The 23,057-nt window shown below is 35.4% G+C and overlaps 1 protein-coding gene across 41 annotated transcripts in view; it reads left to right on the forward strand.

Annotated features, from left to right (window-relative positions):
- RIMS2 (regulating synaptic membrane exocytosis 2) overlaps positions 1 to 23,057 on the forward strand; it is a 479,246-nt gene that overhangs the window by 275,078 nt on the left and 181,111 nt on the right. For 36 of the 41 annotated variants that reach the window (XM_065627842.1, XM_065627852.1, XM_065627847.1 and 33 more), the window contains 4 exons: positions 2,022 to 2,152; positions 3,691 to 3,862; positions 4,430 to 4,583; positions 20,346 to 20,414. In XM_065627842.1, coding sequence (XP_065483914.1) covers positions 2,022 to 2,152; positions 3,691 to 3,862; positions 4,430 to 4,583; positions 20,346 to 20,414 — 526 coding nt within the window. Of the gene's footprint in view, positions 1 to 2,021; positions 2,153 to 3,690; positions 3,863 to 4,429; positions 4,584 to 12,170; positions 12,198 to 20,345; positions 20,415 to 23,057 lie in introns of all 41 variants that reach the window. The other 5 variants (XM_065627833.1, XM_065627834.1, XM_065627837.1 and 2 more) reach the window with 1 other exon arrangement.

Here is a 23,057-nt window from a genome sequence, read left to right on the forward strand (position 1 = left end):
TCCAAATATTTTCACAGCATTAAGAGAAAAGTAGAAGTTATGAGTCAAAGCAAATTTCAAGTTCTTCTTCCAAAACATAGATGTTAGAGCATCTCAAAGAAATGGTGTCAGATGATTTAACTGTCTGCTTAGAGTCATTCTTCAAATATTCATGCTGAAGTTTTCCTGCAAAAATCCGGTCTGCAACAAATGCGGCTAAGAGTTATTTAGCCTGAATATGAAAAAATCATTGGGGTTATATTTTAGACACCCATGTCTGGATCATCTCACTTTCACTCAGACACAGCTTGTGATAGTGTCTTGATCACAAAAATATTGCATTCTGCTTAAGCAAGTATTTCCCCCCCCCCAAAAAAAAGATGAAGAAGGTTGTCTTCAGTGGTAGTCCCCTTGGGGTATGGGACTAACCAAGTCCGACCTTTGCTCAAGGACTCCCAAGGAGGCCTGCGGGTGGATACATTTAGTGTCAGAGAACATTTAAGTTGACTTGCACTTGAGAGGTCATTAAAGCTTTGCTTTGAATTCATACAGTTGGTGCAAAACTTTCTACTTGTGATCTGCAGCTGGATGGAGGTACCTATATTCCAGATAACTCTCAGTTTAGAAAAAATACTGACAAAGCCTCTTGCTTTCCAGGGATGTAGAAACAGCATCTAGAACTCTTTTTAATCTAATGTATTAAAGATAATTTCTCTCGTACAGTTTTCTGCTTTAGTAGTCAAAGCCCTTTAACTGTTGGTACCAGAAACCTATAAAGTCAGTAATAGGACCAACAGCATGATAAAAGAGGACAGGTATCCTCCCCTTTTTAGTATCAATTCAAACGCTGCTGGTTGGTGGCTACAGGAGTTGCAAGATCCACAGTAATGCAGAAGGAAGAAGTACACTGCCACTATTGATTGATTTGGTGTGTCTTAGTGTAATCTCACTTAATGAAGTATTAGGAATGGCAGAAAGCTAAATCAACCTCTTGTTGGTGGGTCAAAAGTCTTGAGAATTTCATGAAGACCTTTCTTTAAGTGGCTGAAAGTTTCAAGATGAGGAGCTGTGACAGCAGATGAAGACCTTGTCTCTGAAATAATGTGAGATGGGCTCCACAGAAAATGCACCTTTCCCTGGCTTTGTTTACCTTAGCCAGGGTATATTCATGCCTAAAGGTGCACTACTTGGTTAGCTGTGGAGCTGGGCGTTATCCCCTAAGTTCAGGCAGGGTCAATCTTTCCTTCAAATGGCCTTGTTTGTCCTCTGTCTCAAGCAAACTCCTCAGGAAGAGAGTCTCCTCTGTCAGCTGTAATGATGCTGCCGTTGTACCACTATGTAATGAATCATTTATTTTGTCCTAACTGCACCATTTCCCCCTTCCACATTGAGCTCTCTAAAGCAGGTATATCCTCTCCTTGAATAAGTCATTTTCAGCTATAGTATTCACACTGAAATAGCTAAATAGCAGCTTTTAATGACTGTAGTAAAAAAGGGTAGTAGATCAACTCTAAGACTGATTAATAATAATTTCTACAGATTAGTAATAGTTTTTGTCTTGTTGTTGCTGAATTGGACTGTGAAGAACATTTAGAGATGGAAAAACATTTAGAGATTTGAAGTATTGATGATCTTATCTCATAGTCTTTCCAGCAAAACAGGACATGAAAAATGTATTCGTTCGTTTGTGCATAAGCTCCTTAGAAATGTATATATATGAACACCATACATCAGTAATTCAAGTAATACAATATCACTGCCAAGAGATAATAATCCTAACCAGAGCACTACGTGAAAAACAATTAGTATGAAATAATGCACTTATTGTACAGGGTTTTAAAAAATAGTAACTCCTGGTACATATTGAAGCTATTATAGTAATAATTTCTTTTTGTGCTTTGTTATAAATGCAAAGTAGAACATGGTCTCTTCTGTTTAAGTAACCAATACAAATAGAAGCTTATGATCAAAATTAATTTTAAGGATTAATATGCTACTTTGTTGTAGATATGAGTTCACTAATTAATATTTTCTCATTACAGATAAAACTGTGGTATGACAAGGTTGGTCACCAGTTAATAGTGACAATACTGGGAGCAAAGGATCTTCCTTCAAGGGAAGATGGGAGGCCAAGGAATCCTTATGTTAAAATTTATTTTCTTCCAGACAGAAGGTATTTAATTAACTACTTTCAAGCATACAGATACAAAAAGTTACGTAACATTAAATTTTATTATGCTGCAATGGTGTATTTATGTGAAGAATTCAGAACTTTTTCTTTAATTACTGTGTGTGTTTTCTATCACTTATATAAGAATCAGCAATTTGTCTTATTGAGTACTTTTTTTTTCCTGACATGGAAATTGATTTTCCTTTCCTTAGAGGTAAAAGCTAAGTAAGCAACAATATATTTCTTGTGTAGTGGAAGAAAACATGCTAGAGGTAAAATACACTTAAATAAATCAAGCATTTAATTAGATGAAGATACTGAACTCTCTTTGATTAAACAAATTTCAATGGAAAAGCTTGTCTAATGTAACTTGTTTCAGTTCTCAAGGGTAAACAAATCTTTAGTGTAATAGAAATAATTACATTATTTGTTTTAACAGTGTGTCTAAAAATATTATTTCTTGGTTAGTATTTTGTTCCAGCTTCTAAATAACAGTTCAGAAATACGATAAATATATTACAATTGCAAGTATTAGCAAACAGACAGTATCTGCATTGCCACATTAAAAAATCCACGTAAATTAGTACCACAGCTGCATTATGCAGTAATCAGCAGGTTTAAAATTAAGCATTGTTATGAGAACTCTTGTCAGTATTCTCAGTAGAAGGAGCGTGGGTGTTTCCCAGAGAAACTTGTTTCCAGCAGAAAATATTAATTCTTTCAAGCAGAATTATTCTGCAAAACACATTGCTTTCAACAACAGCCTGGAGCCAGAGCCAGGAGTTCCATGGTAGCCTTGCATGGTGACCTCATTATGCTCCAATACCTCAGGCCAACCTTGTAGTGGAGATCCACCTTCAACCTGGGTGGATCCTTGGGGTGACCCAAAGGATTTTAGGAACCGGTTCGAGAATTCTGTTCCTTCCAGTGTTTCTGGAAAAAGGCGTGTAACTCCTTCTTGGCGCTCCTGGTTTCCCCGCTGTGGAGCCCTTAGTCAGGCAAACCCTGCAGAGGAGGCCCCACGCTGCCCACAGCTCCCTGGCCATCCCTTCACGTGGGCCAGCTGCTCCCTCCTGCTCCGCAGTTTAAGAGTCAGCTGCTGTAGGACTGGAAGTGTGAAAGAAACAGCTGGCTCCATTATCTGAAATGCAGATTTTTGCTATGCCCAATGTTGTCTGCATACGTGTTCGATTGTTGGACTGTGCCTCATGTAATTCCCATTTACAGAAGTATGTTTTGCTTTATAAAATGCCGTTTCCAAAATAAACATATTAAAATATTTCTATTTTTTCAGGGAACTTCTTAAAATTGGAATTGGCACGTGAACTGGAAATCACCTACCTTTAGTTTTTAATATGAAGTTACGAATTATCCTCAATATGCGTGCTGAACTTTATTTTATCATAAAGGACTGATCCTGACATATAGTGTCCATAACACATAAAATGTACTACTGATTAAAGATTTCCTACTTTCCATGATATGCTCATTACAGTATGATGGTCTTTTGAATACTTTTAATATTTAATTGTTTTTTGCAGTGATAAAAATAAAAGAAGAACAAAAACAGTAAAGAAAACATTGGAACCTAAGTGGAATCAGACATTCATTTATTCTCCAGTTCATCGGAGAGAATTTAGAGAACGAATGTTAGAAATTACTCTTTGGGACCAAGCACGAGTTCGAGAGGAAGAAAGTGAATTTTTAGGAGAGGTATACAATTATTGGTAGTTATTACAGAAATGTGGTTGCTCGCATATTCAGGTCTATATTCAGTATTTTTTAGAAAATAATCAAGTATTGCAAAGCAAAACTGTTTTAAATTGTTGCACTTGTCCTTATTTCACTTAGTAGTAAACAAATAGTGATCTCGCACTTATTACATAGTACTGATGTGAGATTCTTTTTGTATTTATTCTGTTTTAGTAACAGCATGCACGTGATTTCTGGATTTCTTTTAGAATTGTTCATTAAAATCTATATTATCTGTTGTTGTATTTTACCAAAATGTTGTAATGTTGCTGACGAACTTGCTACAAGATACTTGAATGCTGTGAAGGTTGTTAGAAGGTAAAAAAAAGTTTTATGAAAGATTTTTGATATATTTAGTATTTTAAAAGGCACAGAAACTTGTTTAATATTAAACGCAATATTTTTGTAGAACTTCAGACAAAGTCCTTAACAATAAGAGAATAATAGAATAAAATTTATGAACATACCTATTTTAAATGTTCTGTTATGTAATGCTTTCCTACTTTTAACCGTTTTTTTCTTTTTTAGATTCTTATTGAGTTAGAGACAGCATTACTAGATGATGAACCTCATTGGTACAAGCTTCAAACGCACGATGTCTCTTCATTGCCACTTCCCCATCCCTCACCGTATTTGTCACGCAGACAGCTCCATGGCGAGAGTCCCACACGGAGGTTACAAAGTAGGTTGTTAGTTTTACACACTGTATCTAGTTCATTTGAATTGCCATGTAAAGTATATTAAAATCCTGTAGATGGGAAGAATTTGTGTGTTCATTTGTAGACATTATGAATGAGGTCATTTATGATTATTGATGAGAGTCTGACATGCTACAAATGGTAATACTGAACACTGTGCAATACACCTGTTTTTTCTTATGAGAGTAACTGGTTCAGATCCTGAGCTTGAGCAAATTATCTTGGTCTTTTGGAATGTGCTGGTTTTATCTTGAAGTCCTATCTCCTATATTGTGTTTATAATTTCATTGTTTAACCAAAAATGAATGTGCAGTACCTTTCTCTTTAGCTCACACTTCTTAAAAATAAAGTGACCTGCATATAACATCATATGTAGCTGAATTAATACCATGGTCTGTTACCTTGTTTTGATACTACTTTACGTGGTTACATTCAAAAATAGAATTTGTCTTAAAATTCTGTTTTGTAGAGTTTGATATACTTCATGCACAGCAGTTTGATGTTACCAGTAGATATTTTGAAAATAGAGTGTATACAGTATGCTAACAAAAATCAATACGTAGGAATAAGTACAGGGTGAAAATATTTTCTCAATACTTCATTGTTTCTCTAGTTTAACTGCTCAGTACTGCCAGTGATTTAAGCTATCCTTCAGTGGATTAACGTTATAAAATATCAGTCGACACTGATATAAAAACAAAACAAAGCAAAACAAAACAACAAAAACCCCAACAAACCAGAAGGTATTTATGAGAATTCTTTGAGGTTTTTTTAATCATTGTATGTGAGTGTGTGTGTGCGTATGTTACACACAAACTCACAGAAACATATGCATTTGTAGCCATGCAAACAAACTTTGTTATTTCATGTGTTCTATTTGGATTCCCTATTAAATAATCCCTTGTATATAAGTATTTCAAGTACTTGACAGTTTTTGTGTCTGTGCACTGGATGGTGAGAAGGATTAAAATGCTCCATATCATAATATTCTGAGATAGAGTAACAGAGAGTTACAGTGCATAAGCTTCAAGCTGTAAGATTATACTTTTTCTACAAAAAGAGGAAAGAAACGATAGTTAACAGGTAAGGAGTTCTGTTTCAATTCAATCCTTTTCAGTCTTCTTAAGTACAGTGACTGTTAAGTAAAGTTTTAAAATTATTTTTTTTCTATATTATCAACCATCCTGTAAAACATTTTAGGAAGTTTAATTTTCCATGTAAAATTACTTTTACAGACCAGCTGGACATTTCAGTATCTGTTAGTATGTGAAATTTGTGAAGTTCTGGTTTTGAGGAAATATTCAGTCCTGCAAACAAACCCTATTTTTTTTAGCATTTCCTGTCTGTGAAATAAAGGAGTACTTTCACAATTTGAGTTTCTAAAAACTTCAGCCAAATAAACAGTGTTAGATATTTCCTGTGATTTCTGAAGAATTTCCATACTCGTACAATAAATTATGATATTTGCATTCCTACTGAGATTGGGATCCCTTAAAGAAGGGTTTTCCTTAGTCTCCTGGGAATATATGCACTTCTTGAATCCTTGTGTGTTATAAATAATTTCCAGTTTAAACAGATAGTTTTCTATGTACAGCCATAGAGAAAAAGGTCTCTTGGAATAAAAATGTCTCCTTTTGGGGGACAGGAAAGGCATCCAAATGGAAATGTAACATCTGGTCAGAGATCCTCAATGGTAGCAGAATCCTTTTAGTGATTAAAAAAAAAATTCTAATTGTTTTCACACCTCTGAAATGGAAATTAAAATATTTCTTGTTGTCCAGAGAGGTGATGGAATATCCTATTGGAGATATCCAGAACTCAGTTGGACAAGGCCGTAACAATGCAGTGTAAGTTGTCCAAGCCTGAAACAGGCATTGCACCAGGTGACTACCAGAAAGCCCTTCCCAACCTAAATGTCATCACCAGGGAACCGGTGAAGGGCAGACAGCTCATCTTATGATAGTTTGGCTTCACTAATAATATATTAATAACATATAGAAGTCTGGTTCTTTTACTTTTTTTTTTTGAGGTTTCAGAATGCTATTAAGTTAAACTTAATATCTTAGTTTCTTGTGTCTGAAGTTCTTGATGAAACAGAAGATATTATCCAATGGCATGTTATAACAAGGTGAAAAAAATCTCCAGAATGAAGACCAGGCACGTCTACAAAGTTTGTCTTTTCCAAAGCACATTTTAGAACACTTCCTGTGCTGTTACACAGCAGGCTGATTTCAATTTCTGAGGCTGTAAAATCTGAGCCGTTCAGTCCTCTCACCTTTTGTTCGTTTCTGTGATGCCTCTGTGTATAGAATGTGAATACAGTATGAAGTACTTTATTGCATGCCCCCAAAAATTGTTAGTGTGAGAAATAGAGAGATTTTGAATTACAAGATGATTTGTTGTTTGTATAAATACACATCTACACATCTAAGCTTTCTTATCTTCATGATTGCCAAGTTGCTATAAATACATATATTTGAAGACAATACTTAAATGTTATTATCTGAAGGTATTTTAAAAGAACCACCTACACTTACCACTTACTTCTATTCTCTTTTTAATATCACTGAATTGTAGTGTTCTTGATGAATAGCAGACTGCCAACCCTGAAAACTGTGCTCCTACGTTTTCAGAAAGCCAGTAGCAAAGCGCAGGCTTCCTCCATATGCCATTTTCTTAGGAACCAGCTTTCAGAGACAATAGCTTAGTTTCTACATATATTCGTCTCTCAATATCATCGAGTGGGCATTACATTGTGGTACAGACTGATCTAAGCCACCTGGCCACCTTCTCTTGCCCAGTCCTCTGATCCATACAATCCCTTAACTTCCTAGTGATGAAGGACCATTACCATGCTTTTTGCTTTGTATTATTTGAAAGACATCTACTTAGGAACTCGAACTAATATAGAACATAGGATTATTACTTACTAGATCTTTCAGATAATTACATTTCAGATTTTCATAAACTGACTGATTTTTATCCAGTGAGTGTATTCTAAACTTAGGTGAAATGTGAGGTAATGAGTAGGTCTATTTTACTTATTGTGCTGAATTTTTGAAGAAAATTTTTAAAATGGCTTCATTTTCTTTAACATTTGACATAAAATCAGCCATACATTAAGAATTTCAGACAACATTAACTAGAATTACAGACAAACTGAAGTTCTTTTTATATTGACTCTGAAAAGAGATTATAAACAGAAAATTAAAGATTATTTTAAAAAAGATTTGGGCATTCCTGTTTTTTGTTAGGCCACCGTATTATTGTTCCACCTCACATTAGGTAAGAGGCTTACTACAGATTACATTGAAAACTGAACGTGGTTTGAATGTTGTGTTTATAGTTGTTAGGATCAATGGGATGGAAGTTAGTGTTGGTATTACTATTCATTGAGAACTGATACAGAAATCAAGCAGGGTTTATACCATGGGACTGCAAATTAAAAATTGCTTCCTGTCTGTGCAGCCCAGAATAAAGTGGTAACAGACATAAAATTGGATCTGAGACATTCTTATTTAGTCTTTTACAGTTACGTTCATGTATTATGTGCATTTGTGCAGTGTGAGCTGGTCCTGTTCAGTTGACAAAGAATACTGGGTTATCGTGTATTTGAAGGACAATAATTGTTTTTAGTCCTATACTGACTCTGAATTTTTTTGGAGCAGAGTTTGTTTTACTTCAAGTGTTTTAAGAATTTCCCAAGTAACTGACATTACTTTTCCAAGTCAGATTTTTAAGCTTTAAAACCAGGCTATCTGAATCATTGATCTGTAGACCACAGAGAGTGGGTATACAGTGTACACAACAGCTAAATACCAACCCCAGGGAAGAAATGTGAAAATAACAGTAAACCCAAACATTTTCAGGTCTCTAGTTACAGCATAGATATGTACAACAGTGGAAGGAGAGCTTCTAATCGCCATGAGAATGCAGAAAAGTGAAGTTATATTTTAAGCATCCTCAGTAACAGAAAAGTAGTAAATATTTGTGAGATAAAGTCTGCTGAAAACTAGGTCTAAAAGATTTTAGAAATTATGATGTTTGTGATCAACAGACAGAAGTCCAAAATAGTGGGTCAAATTGTATTTTTACAAGACCTGAATGCCAGAAACACCAATCAGGATCAAAATAATTGTAAATAAATAAACTGCAAAGTAACTTTCTTTTAAAGGGAATTTGACTTTCATTCCTTTTAGAATTAAAGTCGTCAATGACTCCATTCACTGAGTTTCATGATTCTTCAGGCATATAAAAAATCTGAAGGGAGAGAAATTATAGTAATGAGTATTTAAACTCTGGGGACAAATTTTGAGTATAGTTCTACAAAAAAAAAAAATCTGCATATAGTGTGCAAAAAACTATGTATAACTTTCCTTTTCCAAATTTTATTTCTTCATTCAGATGGGAATAAAAATTCTATTATATGTGAGCAAAGTGTTTTTAATCACGTGAAAAGTTTTCATCTTTTTTTTTGTCAGCTCTTCACACTTTCCTGAGTCAGACTATATTTTCTGGGGAAATGCTGAGACTTTAACATGCTAAAAATTATTACATCTAACTAGAAAAAGCAAATTGAGAAACTGAACTAAAGGACCTCATTTCTTATTAATTTTTCAATAGCATTTTTAGATGGATTTGTCATTGCTGGGTGCTTAGGGTTTTTCCTGAAATTCTGTGTCTGTACTGTCAAATTAAAGATGAATTGAATGTTATAGCTGTTAATTCAAGTCCTCTCTTCCATTATTTAAATCTTAAAATTTTCAAGTCTATGTTGTAGGACATTAAGAGATACACTTGGTAGTACCAAAATCATTAACATTTAATAATAATTAATTGCAATGTATCTGAAACTTTACCCTGTGAAATCTGAGCCCCTGCATTTCAACTCTCAGTCATCCAGTGAAAACTGTTGATTTCCCTGGAACTCTGGAGAGTCTCATTTTACTGCAGAATCAGCATCTTGCTGTCTCAGCAATTTCCTTTTAGTTTATAGTGAATATGGTAAGTCAGTACAATAATTTTAAATCAATGTCACTGAAACTTACTTGAGGGAATTATAATAATGCTGTTCACTAGTAGATAAGTGAGTTATACTTAATGGAAACATGCATCCATGACTTTTTTCAAATTATAATATGGAGCATTTTATGGTCAGTGGCACAGACTATGAATGATGTATATATTATGAGACTTTTACCCTGGACAGCAAGAACAGCTCTTATTTTTCTCTTTCATTCTTCTTATTTTTTCTCTTTCTTATATGGAGCACAGGCTTTGGGCATGTTATCTTTGTTTGCATACATTGATGTTTTTGTTCATAGAATATGGATATATATACCAGTATTTATTATACACCTATGATTTATTTATTATATTTATTCTACATCTATGATTTATTAAATACTTTAATTAAAAGGTATTTAACATGGTACAGGGGTGTCTCAAAAAGGCCTTAAACTATCAAAATACTTTTATTTTTCCTAATAAAAGAAAATTATTTAAGATATTAATTTTGTGCTGTTCGAAAATTTTAAAATAAACTTTATTAAATTGTAATTAAACTACAGAAATACTTAAAATTCTGTTGTGAAGCAGTTGAAGGGAATTTGGTTATTTATAATGCTGTTGCTATGATGACTTCATAGAATCATGTTAATAAACTACTCTTTTTTCATGTAATGATGACAGAAAAGCAAGGTTCTTTGGAATAACTCACTGGATAGGGTAAAGTAACTTTTCTGGCAGTCGATAAATAGCAAGTCAGGTGACCTTTAAGAATATTCTAAAAGATAGAGGTCCATACAATAGCTTACTTTTCTGGCTAAAGGTAGTATGTATTTATTTATTTTAATTGTGGAATCATAATAAACTCTCATATAAGAGTGTGATGGTTCTGATAAAGTTTTCAGATGAGTTTAATACTATTCAGACTTTTTCTTTCTGTGTTGTAATCATACAGAAAGAAACATGGCTTCCTTAGTTCTCATTCCCATCATAATCTCAATATTTTTATATTCTTTTGCTCTTCAAGACCCTCTACCATTTTATAGATCTTTCCAGAAATGAAATTCAGAAAGTCCTTAATTTTTAACAATATAATTAATTTCTAGACTGTTTTAATTTATTTTTTTGATGATACTCTTAAACCTTTGATGACTTTCTGATGCTGGAGTAAACTAGCAAAATTCCTCGTAGTTCATTTTTCATAATTTTGTAGCCAAAGAAGGATCAGTTTTTAATGAAATTCATAACTGGAAGAAGTTAGTACCAGGGAATACAAATATTAGAGAAGTTATGCACTAAAGCTCACATCTAAAAGACTGCAAATGATGCTGAGCCTCCCTCCCCCCCCACCCCCTATTATTCACTTTCACTTTGTAATTATATAGCTTAACAGAATTCTAGAGCTGGGCCATAAAAATTAATTATGTTTATCAAGAAACCCAATTTGAAAATATGGAGAGTTAGAAATTGGAAGTAGTAGATGATTTAGCGATATGGTCTACATATTAAAATAGTAACTGGATGTCAGAAAAAGTGTGACCCGCCAGAAAGGACCTATTCATCCAATGAATTCTTAACAGCACTAGTTGGCAAGTAATCAAAATTTTTGTTTTTCCTCTAACACTGTCATATCTTGTTATCTGAGGTACATCATTTACTCATGGACTGTCACTCTTTAATATTTAAGATGATGTCTGTGAGCTGTTCAGCTATAAGGAATAAAAACATTCATAATGTCTTACTAATGGCAAGATAGTATTCATGTTATCCTGACTTCCTGGCTTCTTTGTATTACTTTATGGAAGTCGCTTTTACAAAATCTGCAAATGCAAAGTAACATTTCACATTTCCATAATTGTCCAAATGTTTGCATGCTATTATATTGCCAAGTTTAAAAAAACTGGTATGGTTGTATGGAAAGCTAAAATACATAAACCAGGCAGACTTAAGGAATGCAAACAATAAAACAGATATTGCAAGTATTTAATTATTGTGCTCACATCAGGACTCTTAAATTCTCTGGTAACAATGATATGTAGATAAGGTATTCATGTATGTACATATTTACCTGATCAATCAGGACCTAACTGGAGACAGAATATCGACTGGAACATCACTTCTGAATCTGTTAAATTTAAAGCAGGATTCATCTCCGCATTTCAGGAAAGTTCTGCTAATAACTTCCTGCCAACAGCAGTGCGCATTAACTTTAAGAGTAGCTGCTCATATTGCGTGCTTAGTTGAATATACATTTTGCAAGCTAAACACTTGCTTATAGTAAATGTGCAGTTGTATTTCAGAATTGGAAACGGCTGTAATAGCACTACTAGTCCTCTGTGACTACTAAATATAAATGTTGATCCAGAAGTGACTGGAATTTTTGTGGTTTAATTTCTGCTACCTACTTCAGTTTTATTGTTTTAAACGAATGTGGCCTACAATTACAAATTCTTCAGTCTCCAGAAGGAATTTCAATGAAGTTTAAGGTTCTAACCACCCCTGTTACATGTATTGATTCATCTATTTTTCCCTGACACTACTTCATTTCAATATTTGTTTTCCAGACAGAGGCTTATATTCATATGATTCAGGTAAATTTTCAGCATGCCAGAAATGCTTAGTGCTTCCATATACATGCGGAATTTAATTCAGTATTTTATTGGTGTGCTTTTGCTATGTATTGTGCAGATGCTAAATTGCTTAAATGTTCCTTGGCTTTTCTTGTCTGCTTTTCAGTCACAGGTCATTTGTTGGCTTTCATTCTCTGTTCTCAACGTCTCAATATTGATATTGGAGTAGTATTATAACACTATACTTGCTTTGCCTGCCTTTCTTTTAGGTAGAGCTTTGGTAGGTAAACTGTAGTGAGCTTTATTAACTATACTAGGAAAATGCATTTTGCTTAAGCTATATTACAAGGAACATTGTTGTATTACAGATTTTTGAAAATCAGTGTAAGTATTTTTAAAATACAGACGTGGGGTAAAGTGAAGTACTGGCAAAAGCAGTAGTTATACTGATACATATTTTTACAGTTTCATATTGATTTAAATCCCCAGTTACAAATCTATATCTAAGAAGTTTGTGTTAATTAAATATAGATAAATTGATAATGCACAATTTTTACAAGCTTAAATTTTGTAGTGCATTTCATGAGGGACTTTTTGCAGTTCTTCCAGTTTTAATTATGGGACTTTCACTGAGAATTGGTTCAACTAATTATCTTTTAGTTGTGTTTAAAAAACGAAATGCATATTGTTAAGAAAATGGATTCAATACCATGATGGAAAGAAACAAAGCCACCACAGGATGTTTCTGAGAGTACTACTAATAAAGCCCAGTTTTCATTTCATCTACCTTTAGTCTCTCATGTTTCTTTAATTCCATTCTCTCCTGAAATAATACCACATTATTCTCATGTTTTATGATATCTTCACATAGGAAGAGACCACGTTTGCTGTGGCGAGTATGGATTTGTGCACGTAGGGTTTAGCCACAAATTTTGGCTTGATAATGTTTCTTTTTCATTAAAGAACGTCAGAGTCATAGAATCACAGAATATTAGGGATTGGAAGGGACCTCAAAAGACCATCTAGTTCAATCCCTCTGCCAGATCAGGAACACCCAGATGAGGTTACGCAGGAAGGCGTCCAGGTGGGTTTTGAATGTCTCCAGAGAAGGAGACTCCACAACCTCCCTGGGCAGCCTGTTCCAGTGTTCCGTCACCCCCACTGTGAAGAAGTTTCTTCTCAAATTTAAGTGGAACCTCTTGTGTTCCAGTTGGAACCCATTACCCCTTGTCCTATCATTGGTTGTCACCGAGAAGAGTCTGGCTCCATCCTCGTGACACTCACCCTTTACGTATTTATAAACATTAATGAGGTCACCCCTCAGTCTCCTCTTCTCCAAGCTAAAGAGCCCCCGCTCCCTCAGCCTTTCCTCATAAGGGAGATGCTCCACTCCCTTCATCATCTTTTTTTCCCTAAGCTGGACTCTTTCCAGCAGTTCCCTGTCCTTCTTGAACTGAGGGGCCCAGAACTGGACACAATATTCCAGATGAGGTCTCACCAGGGTAGAGTAGAGGGGAAGGAGAACCTCTCTCGACCTGCTAACCACCCCCCTTCTAATACACCCCAGGATGCCATTGGCCTTCTTGGCCACAAGGGCACAGTGCTGGCTCATGGTCATCCTGCTGTCCACCAGGACCCCCAGGTCACTTTCCCCTACACTGCTCTCTAAGAGGTCGTTCCCCAACCTATACTGGAACCTGGGGTTGTTCCTGCCCAGATGTAAGACTCTACATTTTCCCTTGTTATATTTCATTAAATTTTTCCCTGCCCAGGTCTCTGGATGGCAGCACAGCCCTCTGGCGTGTCAGCCACTCCTCCCAGCTTGGTGTCATCAGCAAACTTGCTGATAGTACACTCAATTCCCTCATCCAAGTCATTGATGAATATATACAATCTCTCTCTTTTATCCAGCAATAATTTTCAAAGATCTGTAGGAACTTAATTATATTTGGTATTTATAACCCTCTGTCAATGTAGATGAAATTGGTCAAAAACTTTAAAAAACCACTATTATGTGCAGGAGGATAAAGTGACAGATTGACATAGCGACAGTGGGACTGCATGAGAAATTAGTTCACACTAAGAACCCTCAGGCACAGACTGGATGAATATGAGAGAGCAAATTCTTAAGACAGTTGTTGTGAGACTGATTTTAGGGTTGCTTATGTGCCGGCTTTGAAGACAGAACAATTACTGGCAACGCTGAGTTACTTTAAGTGGTTGTGAAGGCCTTCTGTGAGCTTCAGGGAAGGAACTCATAAGCATGCTTCACTGCCCTTCATTCCCCAAGGAGCCCACAAAACCCTGTAAAAGATTCTTGCATTTTAAGAGGCAGGATGCTCAGGAGCTTGGTCTGCTTTCTTTTTTTTTTTTTTTTTAACACCCACAAGGAAAACAGAGAATTTCTGAGCCATAAATCTGGCACTTCCTTCTGTATTTAAGCTGATTCATCCTAGTCAGTCCTGATAACTATATTGGTTGGTTGGTCATATAGGCTTAGGTAGAGTTTTGAACCTCACATGTTGGTCTTCTCTTGAGGCCTGTATCAGAAATATCAATGGGCAATACATGAAGAACAGAAGGTATTATATCTTGCATTGTCTTCCCTGTATATTAATAACAGAGTGGAGCACAACTCTGTGCCAACTTCAGTTGTCATGTAAAAATCAGAAGATCTTTCAGAACTCTCCACAGATTTAGGTTGCCTTGCAAGAAAATGATTATGATTGTATATTTTCTCATTCAATTGGAAAAGTTCCAGTTATTTAGAATGTTGTTATGGAGAAAAATATGATTCTGTAAAAGTAGAATAGAATAGAATAGAATAGAATAGAATAGAATAGAATATTTCATTTGGAAAGGACCCACAATGACCATCTAGTCCAACTGCCACTTCAGAGCTCACCAAAAGTTAAAGCATGTTATTGAGTGCATTGTCCAAATGCCTCTTAGAGAGGCAGGGGACATCCAAAGAAGATTCTCCAAAGGTTTCTTCAGTGATTTCCATATTATTTTTATTCAGAAGTTGTTAGAGCCTTCCATGGCCACCAATACTGCAGCCCATAAAAAGTTAACAAAAAAAAAAAGTATTTGATGCATAAAATTGAATAAAATACCCCATTTTTTCCATTATTGCTAGCCATGAAGATGAAAAATGGAAAGGTTTTTACAGTAAGAAACTACCATATTTAAAATTCTTGTTCTACCTAATAGAAAGCAAAAATGCAAAATAGAAAATCAGTAAAATAGTAAAAATTTAAATAGAAAGTACCTTTTAAATGGAAAGTGAAAATAATGGGTCTAATAGTTTTTAGGTTTTACCCCAACGCTACAATGAAATCTACAGTGCAAGTGCCATAAAGTTCCAGTGCTGTTGTGTACGTGTTCTTGCAGAGCTGTCGTGCTGGGTGGGGTGGTACCTTGCGCAGCCATGGCAGGGAAGGAGTAGGAAGTAGCAGGAGGGAAGGAGGATGCTGAAGGTTATCAAGTCCTGATAGGGAGGTTCTCCACTGTCCCCAATGTAAGCTGTCCCTCGAAAACAGTTTTATTGATAGTTGAAGGCTATTAAACTAAAACCTGCTGAAATGAAGGAGAATATATCTTTTCAGTTCACTGGGATTGGGGTTATGCTAAATTAAAGCTTTTTTAAAATGTGGTTTTCACCAGCTAATCATACAACATGAGGTCTATTTTGCCTTCAGTCTGTAACTGTAATAACCATTAATCCAAGTGGAAGGCATTCAAAAGCCAGTATTTACCATCTGTAACCACCCAGTTATCAGACAAAATGGTAATAATATCCTCAAGAATGTTTCATTAATAAGCTATATTCGAGTGCAATGGCAGTGAGACTTAATTAATGCCATTCCTCATGTCTAAAATCCATCAAATAAAAGTTAAATATATGCAAACCATTGGCACTGATGCATTTATTTGACGGACCCAGTGTCCCAGGTGTTACATGCTTGAACTTTTTACTGAATTTTGAATGTTAAATTGGATTTAATCTTGTTGCTCTTGAAATAAGTACCATATTTTATAATGTATTTGTCAAATACTTTAAGATATCCATCACAATACTAAATAACAATTTCACTAGCAATAGTCCTTTGCAATCATTTGTGGGAGGCTTCATTGTCACCTTTCCCAGATAAACTATGAATTGTTCTTTCTGTTTGATGGTCAGTAGTTCAAATTACTTAGATAATGAAAGGGTATCCTGAAAAGACAGAGCTAAGGTGCGACTGAAGCTTAAATCTTCAAATTTACATTGTCAATAGGTTAGAAAGAAAATTACCATCTAAAATTAATATATAGCAGATGAAATTACTCTTGCAAAAATTATAAGTAATATTAAACTAAGCTGTCAGCAATTATACTGGTATTTCCAATACTCCATTCAATACATGGTTTTGACCTGTGCACTTTCTAGTATGTTCCATTTCTGAAGTTAATGTAAGACATTTAAAATAAATAAATAAATAAAATCTGATTCCAGGCAGTACTTCTTGACATTACATATTTAATTTACATGCTTTCCATCCTCCATCCTTCCTGAAAACATTATTTTCCAAAGATAAAACCATGTAATTAAATCTGGTTTAAATTTGTTTTGATTTCTTAACCAGTATTTAAAGTTACATTCATAAGTAAATGTGAAATATTACTTAAAGATTATTATTTTTCAGTTGGTTTACATCTGTTGTTAGATTTGGCTTAAGATAGCCTCTGTCAGAGGAGATCGAATAAATGATCTGATCTGAACAAACTTCATATCTCATCATAAGAGAAAGAGGTTTTTGTATTTAAGTGATGTCAGCTATTACTAGAGACTTTCCTCTTTGCAGTAGAAAAGGCAATTGGAGAAAGCCCTGAAATCTGATTCTTCCCTTGACTCTACTCCTTCTCTACTCCCATCCTTTGGGCAGGTCTCTGTTCTGGCCCATTCACTTTCCCTGTGCCCGGACTCTGCCCTGCAGCTTGGGTGGGAGTGAAGACAGAGGCCTGTATATAAAAAAAAGAGCCTCTAGATCCTGGAAGGTGTATTGGAGTTGAGGTATTAGGAGATTCTGGAAAAGGTGAATGCAGTTTGAGGGGCCAGAGACTCCTGTCTTTTATACCTGTGGTCCACTGAAGCTTCTTAGTCTCTCTTTTCTGCCAGATGTATCCTGTGACTACTACAACATATAATTCTTGCTATGCAGATGGGAAGTCTAGAGCCCACTGTGACAACAGCTGGCTGTTTTCATCCTCAAAGATGCAAATTTTTCTCTAGAATACAATATTCTAAAAATATGTTAAAGCAGATGTACTTAGCTGTAAATATAAACATAAATAAAGAGCAACGGCAGTTGTAATTAGATTAATTCGTAAGGATGAATTGGATGATAATAAATGACATTCATTCAAATCATAGTTGATGCAGCTCTCTTACGTCTTCCATGATACAAGCCTTTACAAGCATCTGTGTGATGAGCACCAGCAAACTGTTCAGTCGCCCCTCTCTCCCCATCCCACAGTCTTCTCTGACAGCGCCTGAGTGATGTTATTGGCATCTCTGCACAGCAGCCACAGTCCCACTGCCAGAGCAGCACCAGGGTTATCAGAGGCCAGAATTGCACCGCTCTGCACTCCTGTCAGGGCTTCTGCCTTTTACATCGCAGACAAATCCCAGCCAAACTACTAGGGCTCTCTTGCTTAGTGTTTGCTCACAAATATTGTCCTTCTTATTTAATGGCCTGCTTTTGAATTAGTGGCTAAGGAGCATGGAGACCAATCCTTCTTGCTCGCTGGCATGTGTATCACCAGACCAGTAAAAGGGTCTGCTGAAAATGGCAGCAGGAACATCATCACAGGCAGAATGGATGTTCTTTCTTTGGGAGGAAGAGAGATTTTCATGGGGACTTCGTGGTACTATAATTAAAATTATCAGGTTGAATATTGTTCTTGTCAGACTTAATTGCTTTTAGAAATCCTGATTCTCAGAAAGTCCATTAAGAGGCTGAAAACTTTTCCTTAGCTCCTGCCCTCATCTTATAGGCTTTCCCAAGTGCTATTTGTGGTCACTTGCTTGCTGTTTCTTATTGTAGAGAAAGACTTTATTTATTATTTCTTGAACTCAAAGACACCTTCTACCCTTCCCATTGTAGCATGGCTATTTCTAAACTTTTATAATAGATTGAACCTACCTGAATTCTACTGTGCAAAAATTACAGGGCATAGGAGACTAAATCATGTCTTTCCTTGTACTAATTTTAAGTTCCTATTTGTGAGAAAAAAATTCTCAAGCTTTACTACTTAACATTGCACTACTGAAATTGCATAATGTAATGGCAGGCTAGATTGTGTTTTCTAAGAAGTAACACATATCACACTTACACTATTTTCTAATTGAATAATTTTTAACAGAGTAATTTTTATCCCAAAAGAAATAGTCTGCAGTCTAGTTTATAAATTCATACAGCCACATCTTGATTGCTGCAATGACTTCTGACTTCTCATAGAAGCCACAGAACTAGAAAACATACAAACAAATGCAGCAGGAACAATCAGAAATATGGAATGGTTTGCATATGCAAAGGAACTAAATGATATTTCAGCTCAAAAAAAGAGATGACTATGGAAGAATACAGAATGCTCATTCAAGTTTCTCAGAATACAAAAGCTTTGTATTGTCTGAAGTAGTGTAATAGAAATCAAACAGAGGGAAGACTATTTCACACAATGCAAAATTTAACTGCAGAACGTACTGACAGTGTATTATAGAGGCCAAGAGAATACTCTGACTCAAAAAGAAGTTATAAACATTTGTGGAGAGTGGGGTGATTAATGACTTATGGTAAACAGGATGGGTTGTGAGAAGCCTCAGTTGCCAGGACCCCTGCCCGCTGAAAGCTAGAAGGGTGCAACAGAAAACTTTTTCCATACGGATACTGTAAGGACACTCTTTCTGCTAAAGAAGGGCCTTCCACTATCCCTTGGTGGCTAGAGAAATATTAGGCAGTCTGACATTTCACAGCAGTTCTTATGATTCAAATAATGTCTAAGATTTCTTTAAATCAAAAGCTTTTTATTTCTGTCAGAATACCTCTTAGCACTTGTTCTTCCCATCTTTTGTTGGGAAAGGAGGGTAAGCATCCTTCTGTGCCAGTCACCTGGATAGAATATTAATCCTGCTTTGTCCTGGCCTTCTTTAGCTTTACTCTTAGTTTTTACTGGTATTTTTGTGTGTGCAGTTTTCAGAATAAATCATCCTGTGGTAAGAATGAAAAATCTTGCACATGATTGAAGATTTGGTGACAATTAGTTAAATCTTCTACTAACCAGTTACCTATTTTTATGTGGCCAGAGGATTAGAACAGACACACCATCTTGCTGACAAACAGAACTTTCACATCTAAAACAAGTAAATGAATAATTATGATTCATATGCCAGTGCTTAATCCTAGTGTCAAGAATCAAATGCCATTTAAAAGATGCCACAAAAGACAGAAGTAAAATTAAGCTAAACACAAACTGACATATATATATATATATATATATATATATATATATATATATATTTGTGCTACGTCACCTACATTTTGGCTCTAATTGTGGATGTGGAATCTCCTTTGCCCAACTAACCTCTAGCTGTTTTGACAGGTGTAGTCTCTTAGAGCATTTAATAGCTTGTTTCCTCTAAAGTATCACAGAGAGATTTGGTTTTTCAGGATACACTATATGTGTGAAGCTTCCCGTTCTCCTGCTAATAGCTACTAATAACCAAAAGAAAATATTACATCCATTTAATATTATTGCTACAAGTTATTTATCTGGTGTTCCAAGACTTTGCGGGGGGATTATGCCTTGCAAGATGAACAGTGTGATGTCAATAATTCACTCTGTATGGGGTGAATACATATAGATATGAAGTATATGAAAATATTTCATAAAAGCAATGTTGTGGAGCTGTATTTCAGCTTTTCATTGCATATTACATTAAACGTTTAGATGAAAATTGATGGTACACCAAAACATTTGCAATAATATAAAATCAGTAATTGCTGTTACATTAATGCTTCATTGTGTAGTATGAAATCCTTATGTTTATCTATATATTGTTGACTGACAATAGTTTTAACTTACAGGAAGATAAATGATACATGTCCGATTTTTTTTTCTTGGCAGGGTCCAAAAGAATCAGTGACAGTGAAGTCTCTGATTATGACTGTGATGATGGAATTGGTGTTGTTTCAGGTATTACTGTCTAAATTTACTCTTCTATGTTCAGTAGAAATCTTTCTTATTTGTAATTTATTATTATGAATTTTATAATGCTTTTCTGGTGAAAAATAAGTGGAACCTGAGTGTGTATTTTTCCGACAGACACAACGTAAGTATTATGGGTAATGCATATTTAACCACAAAAATTACCAACAGAGGGAAAAGATCAATATGTGTGTTTCCTTGTTGTTTTTATAAAATGATAAAACTAGCCCAAAAGTGGTTTTGTTGTTTTCCTGGTCGTTTTCTTGGTTGTTTTTGTTTTGGTTTGTTTTGGTTTTTGTTTGTTTGTTTGTTGTTTTTTGGGGTTTTTTTAATATGAAGATTTTTTTGACAGACTTTTAGGTTTGATGTATTTTTAAAGCTTCATAGAATAATATTAATAATAGTAGTGCCAAAGATCTGAAACCTGAACATTTAAGGCAGGAGGTACCTTAACAGATAATCTGTTTTACTAAGAAGCACTGAAATTGGTAGTTTAATGAATATTTGAGATAAAAGTGATCATAGGAAAGAAAGCTGAAAACAATAAAATCAGAGAATCATATGCTTTTGCTAACTACAACAGAGAATATATTTAGACTGCAGCCATGCCACCTTTAAACCAGTTCCGATAGCTACTAGTACCAGCACACAGTTGGCTGCACAGCTCAGTGTATACTCATCCTGCTGCTCTACTAAGCTTTTTAACCCACTCAGAGTAGTCTGTGTTAGGCAGTTCCTTGTTCCCTTGGGTCAGGTCTAGCTAAAATGTATGTATGTAGTGATCTGTGTACCTTACTCAGCAAAGGTGGAGCAGTATATGCTGCCTGGTCTATGCAGCACCTGTTAAGACAGTGATCAGCTGGTTGGTCAAAACTTGTTCCTGCCATGCAGCCACCCATCAGCATATGTGCAGCTTTTACATCGGGTATAATATGTCCCTGCTGCTCGCAGGCTAAGGAAGGGTATATAGGAAACAGGAGACAGAGGAAATTTACTGCAGCTGTGCCTGGCAGTAGAGAGAAAAAAAAGGAGATAAAATAGGCAATCCTGTATATTGCAAGATGGGGTGCAGCCAGGTATTGATAAATTCAAACATTTGGTGAGCTACCTAATAACTTGAGTTTTCACAGTCCTGTCTTCAAAACTGTTACCAGTCTGAGCTCAGGTGCATTTCTGTGTTGTCTATGTAGTCATCTGTGTATTTCCAGATATTTCACAGTTCTCTCCTAGGCTCTGCTTTTTTTTGACCCTGCTATGTTTCTATTGCCTTTCCGTGCGTCTTGTGTTTGCTGGGAAAATGGAATAACAGATTTTTTTATTAACCAGCATGTGCATTTTATCAAGTATCCCTTTTTTAAACTAGTACAATGTTATACACAGTTTGTGGTACAAACAAGGCAAGTCATATTGTTAGCATGTTTATTGGCTGTGGTTCACTGTAGGTCTTTTACTAGAATAGCTAGAAAACATATATTTTTAAGTGCAAGTTGTCCTTGTTTGTATTGGAGCAATAGAAATTTGCAGATATTCCACAGTAAAACTTATTCCATCCCAAAGGAAAATTTAGGGCATTTTTATATTCCCATTCCCCTTTTGCTTTACTACAGTCAGAAGACAGGAAGGATATGCAACTAGTGTGGAGTACAGGAACCAGAGAGGCAGTGGTGCTCAGGAGTCACTTGTTCCTACTTACTGTACTTTCAGTCTTAGCTTGGCATGAAGACATGGTGGATCCCACTGGCTGGGCACACAACATGTACTGCCTCTCTGATTCAAGCACAGACAACTGTTTCATCCTGGTCACACACTAAAAAAGAGGAGACATAATGAAGACGATAACCCTTCTACTTCTGAATCTCTTCTTTTCAGACAGCTATAACATCTGATTTTCTAATGCAGTATATGAAATGACCATATATTCTCCAGTGCTATTGAAGTATTTTTTTTCTAGCAATATTATAAATTCTCGTGAAAATTCTCTTAAAAGAACTGATTTTCTTTACCTGTTTTCCATTATCACATTTTGTATTGTTCATGTGAAGGCTGTAAAAATGGTAATTAAAATCTGCCCTATGTTAGCCAGCCTTTTTACAGGAAATAGATTGTTTAACCACTTTTTTCACAACTTGTAAAATTGTTGTCTTTACAGTTCAGTGAATGAGTCTTCTTCCCTTACCTGAGTTTTTGAAGTACTTTAAGTTCCTTTAGGATCTTTCAGCTTTTGGATTTCTGCTGACAATTCTACACCTTAGTTGCATTTTAATTCAGACTGGCTGTGTGGGTGGGAAAGTTTGATGTTCTCTTGGTTTTGATTTTTTTTTTTTTTTTTTGTGCTGCTGTCACTATTTTTGCAAGTCTTTTGATTTATCCTCGTCTTATCATCCACATCCTTCTCTCCTTTAAGGTTCTTCTATTCATTTGCAGACTCATCACTATCTTGGTTTAAATATATGCTTTCTTTGCATGAAGTGTAACGTTTTAGCCATTTGTCTCTCTTTGTTTTCTTTCTTTCTTACCCCAGTTCTTTCATTTTTTATTTTCAGGTTTTATTGAACATGACACTTCACTTTGCTCTTTTTCCTTCTGCCATATAAATACTGTGTCATATCAAGTACGTTTGCTAACACCTAT

Source organism: Caloenas nicobarica, chromosome 2, assembly GCF_036013445.1.
Source record: "Caloenas nicobarica isolate bCalNic1 chromosome 2, bCalNic1.hap1, whole genome shotgun sequence".
Taxonomy (NCBI): domain Eukaryota; kingdom Metazoa; phylum Chordata; class Aves; order Columbiformes; family Columbidae; genus Caloenas; species Caloenas nicobarica.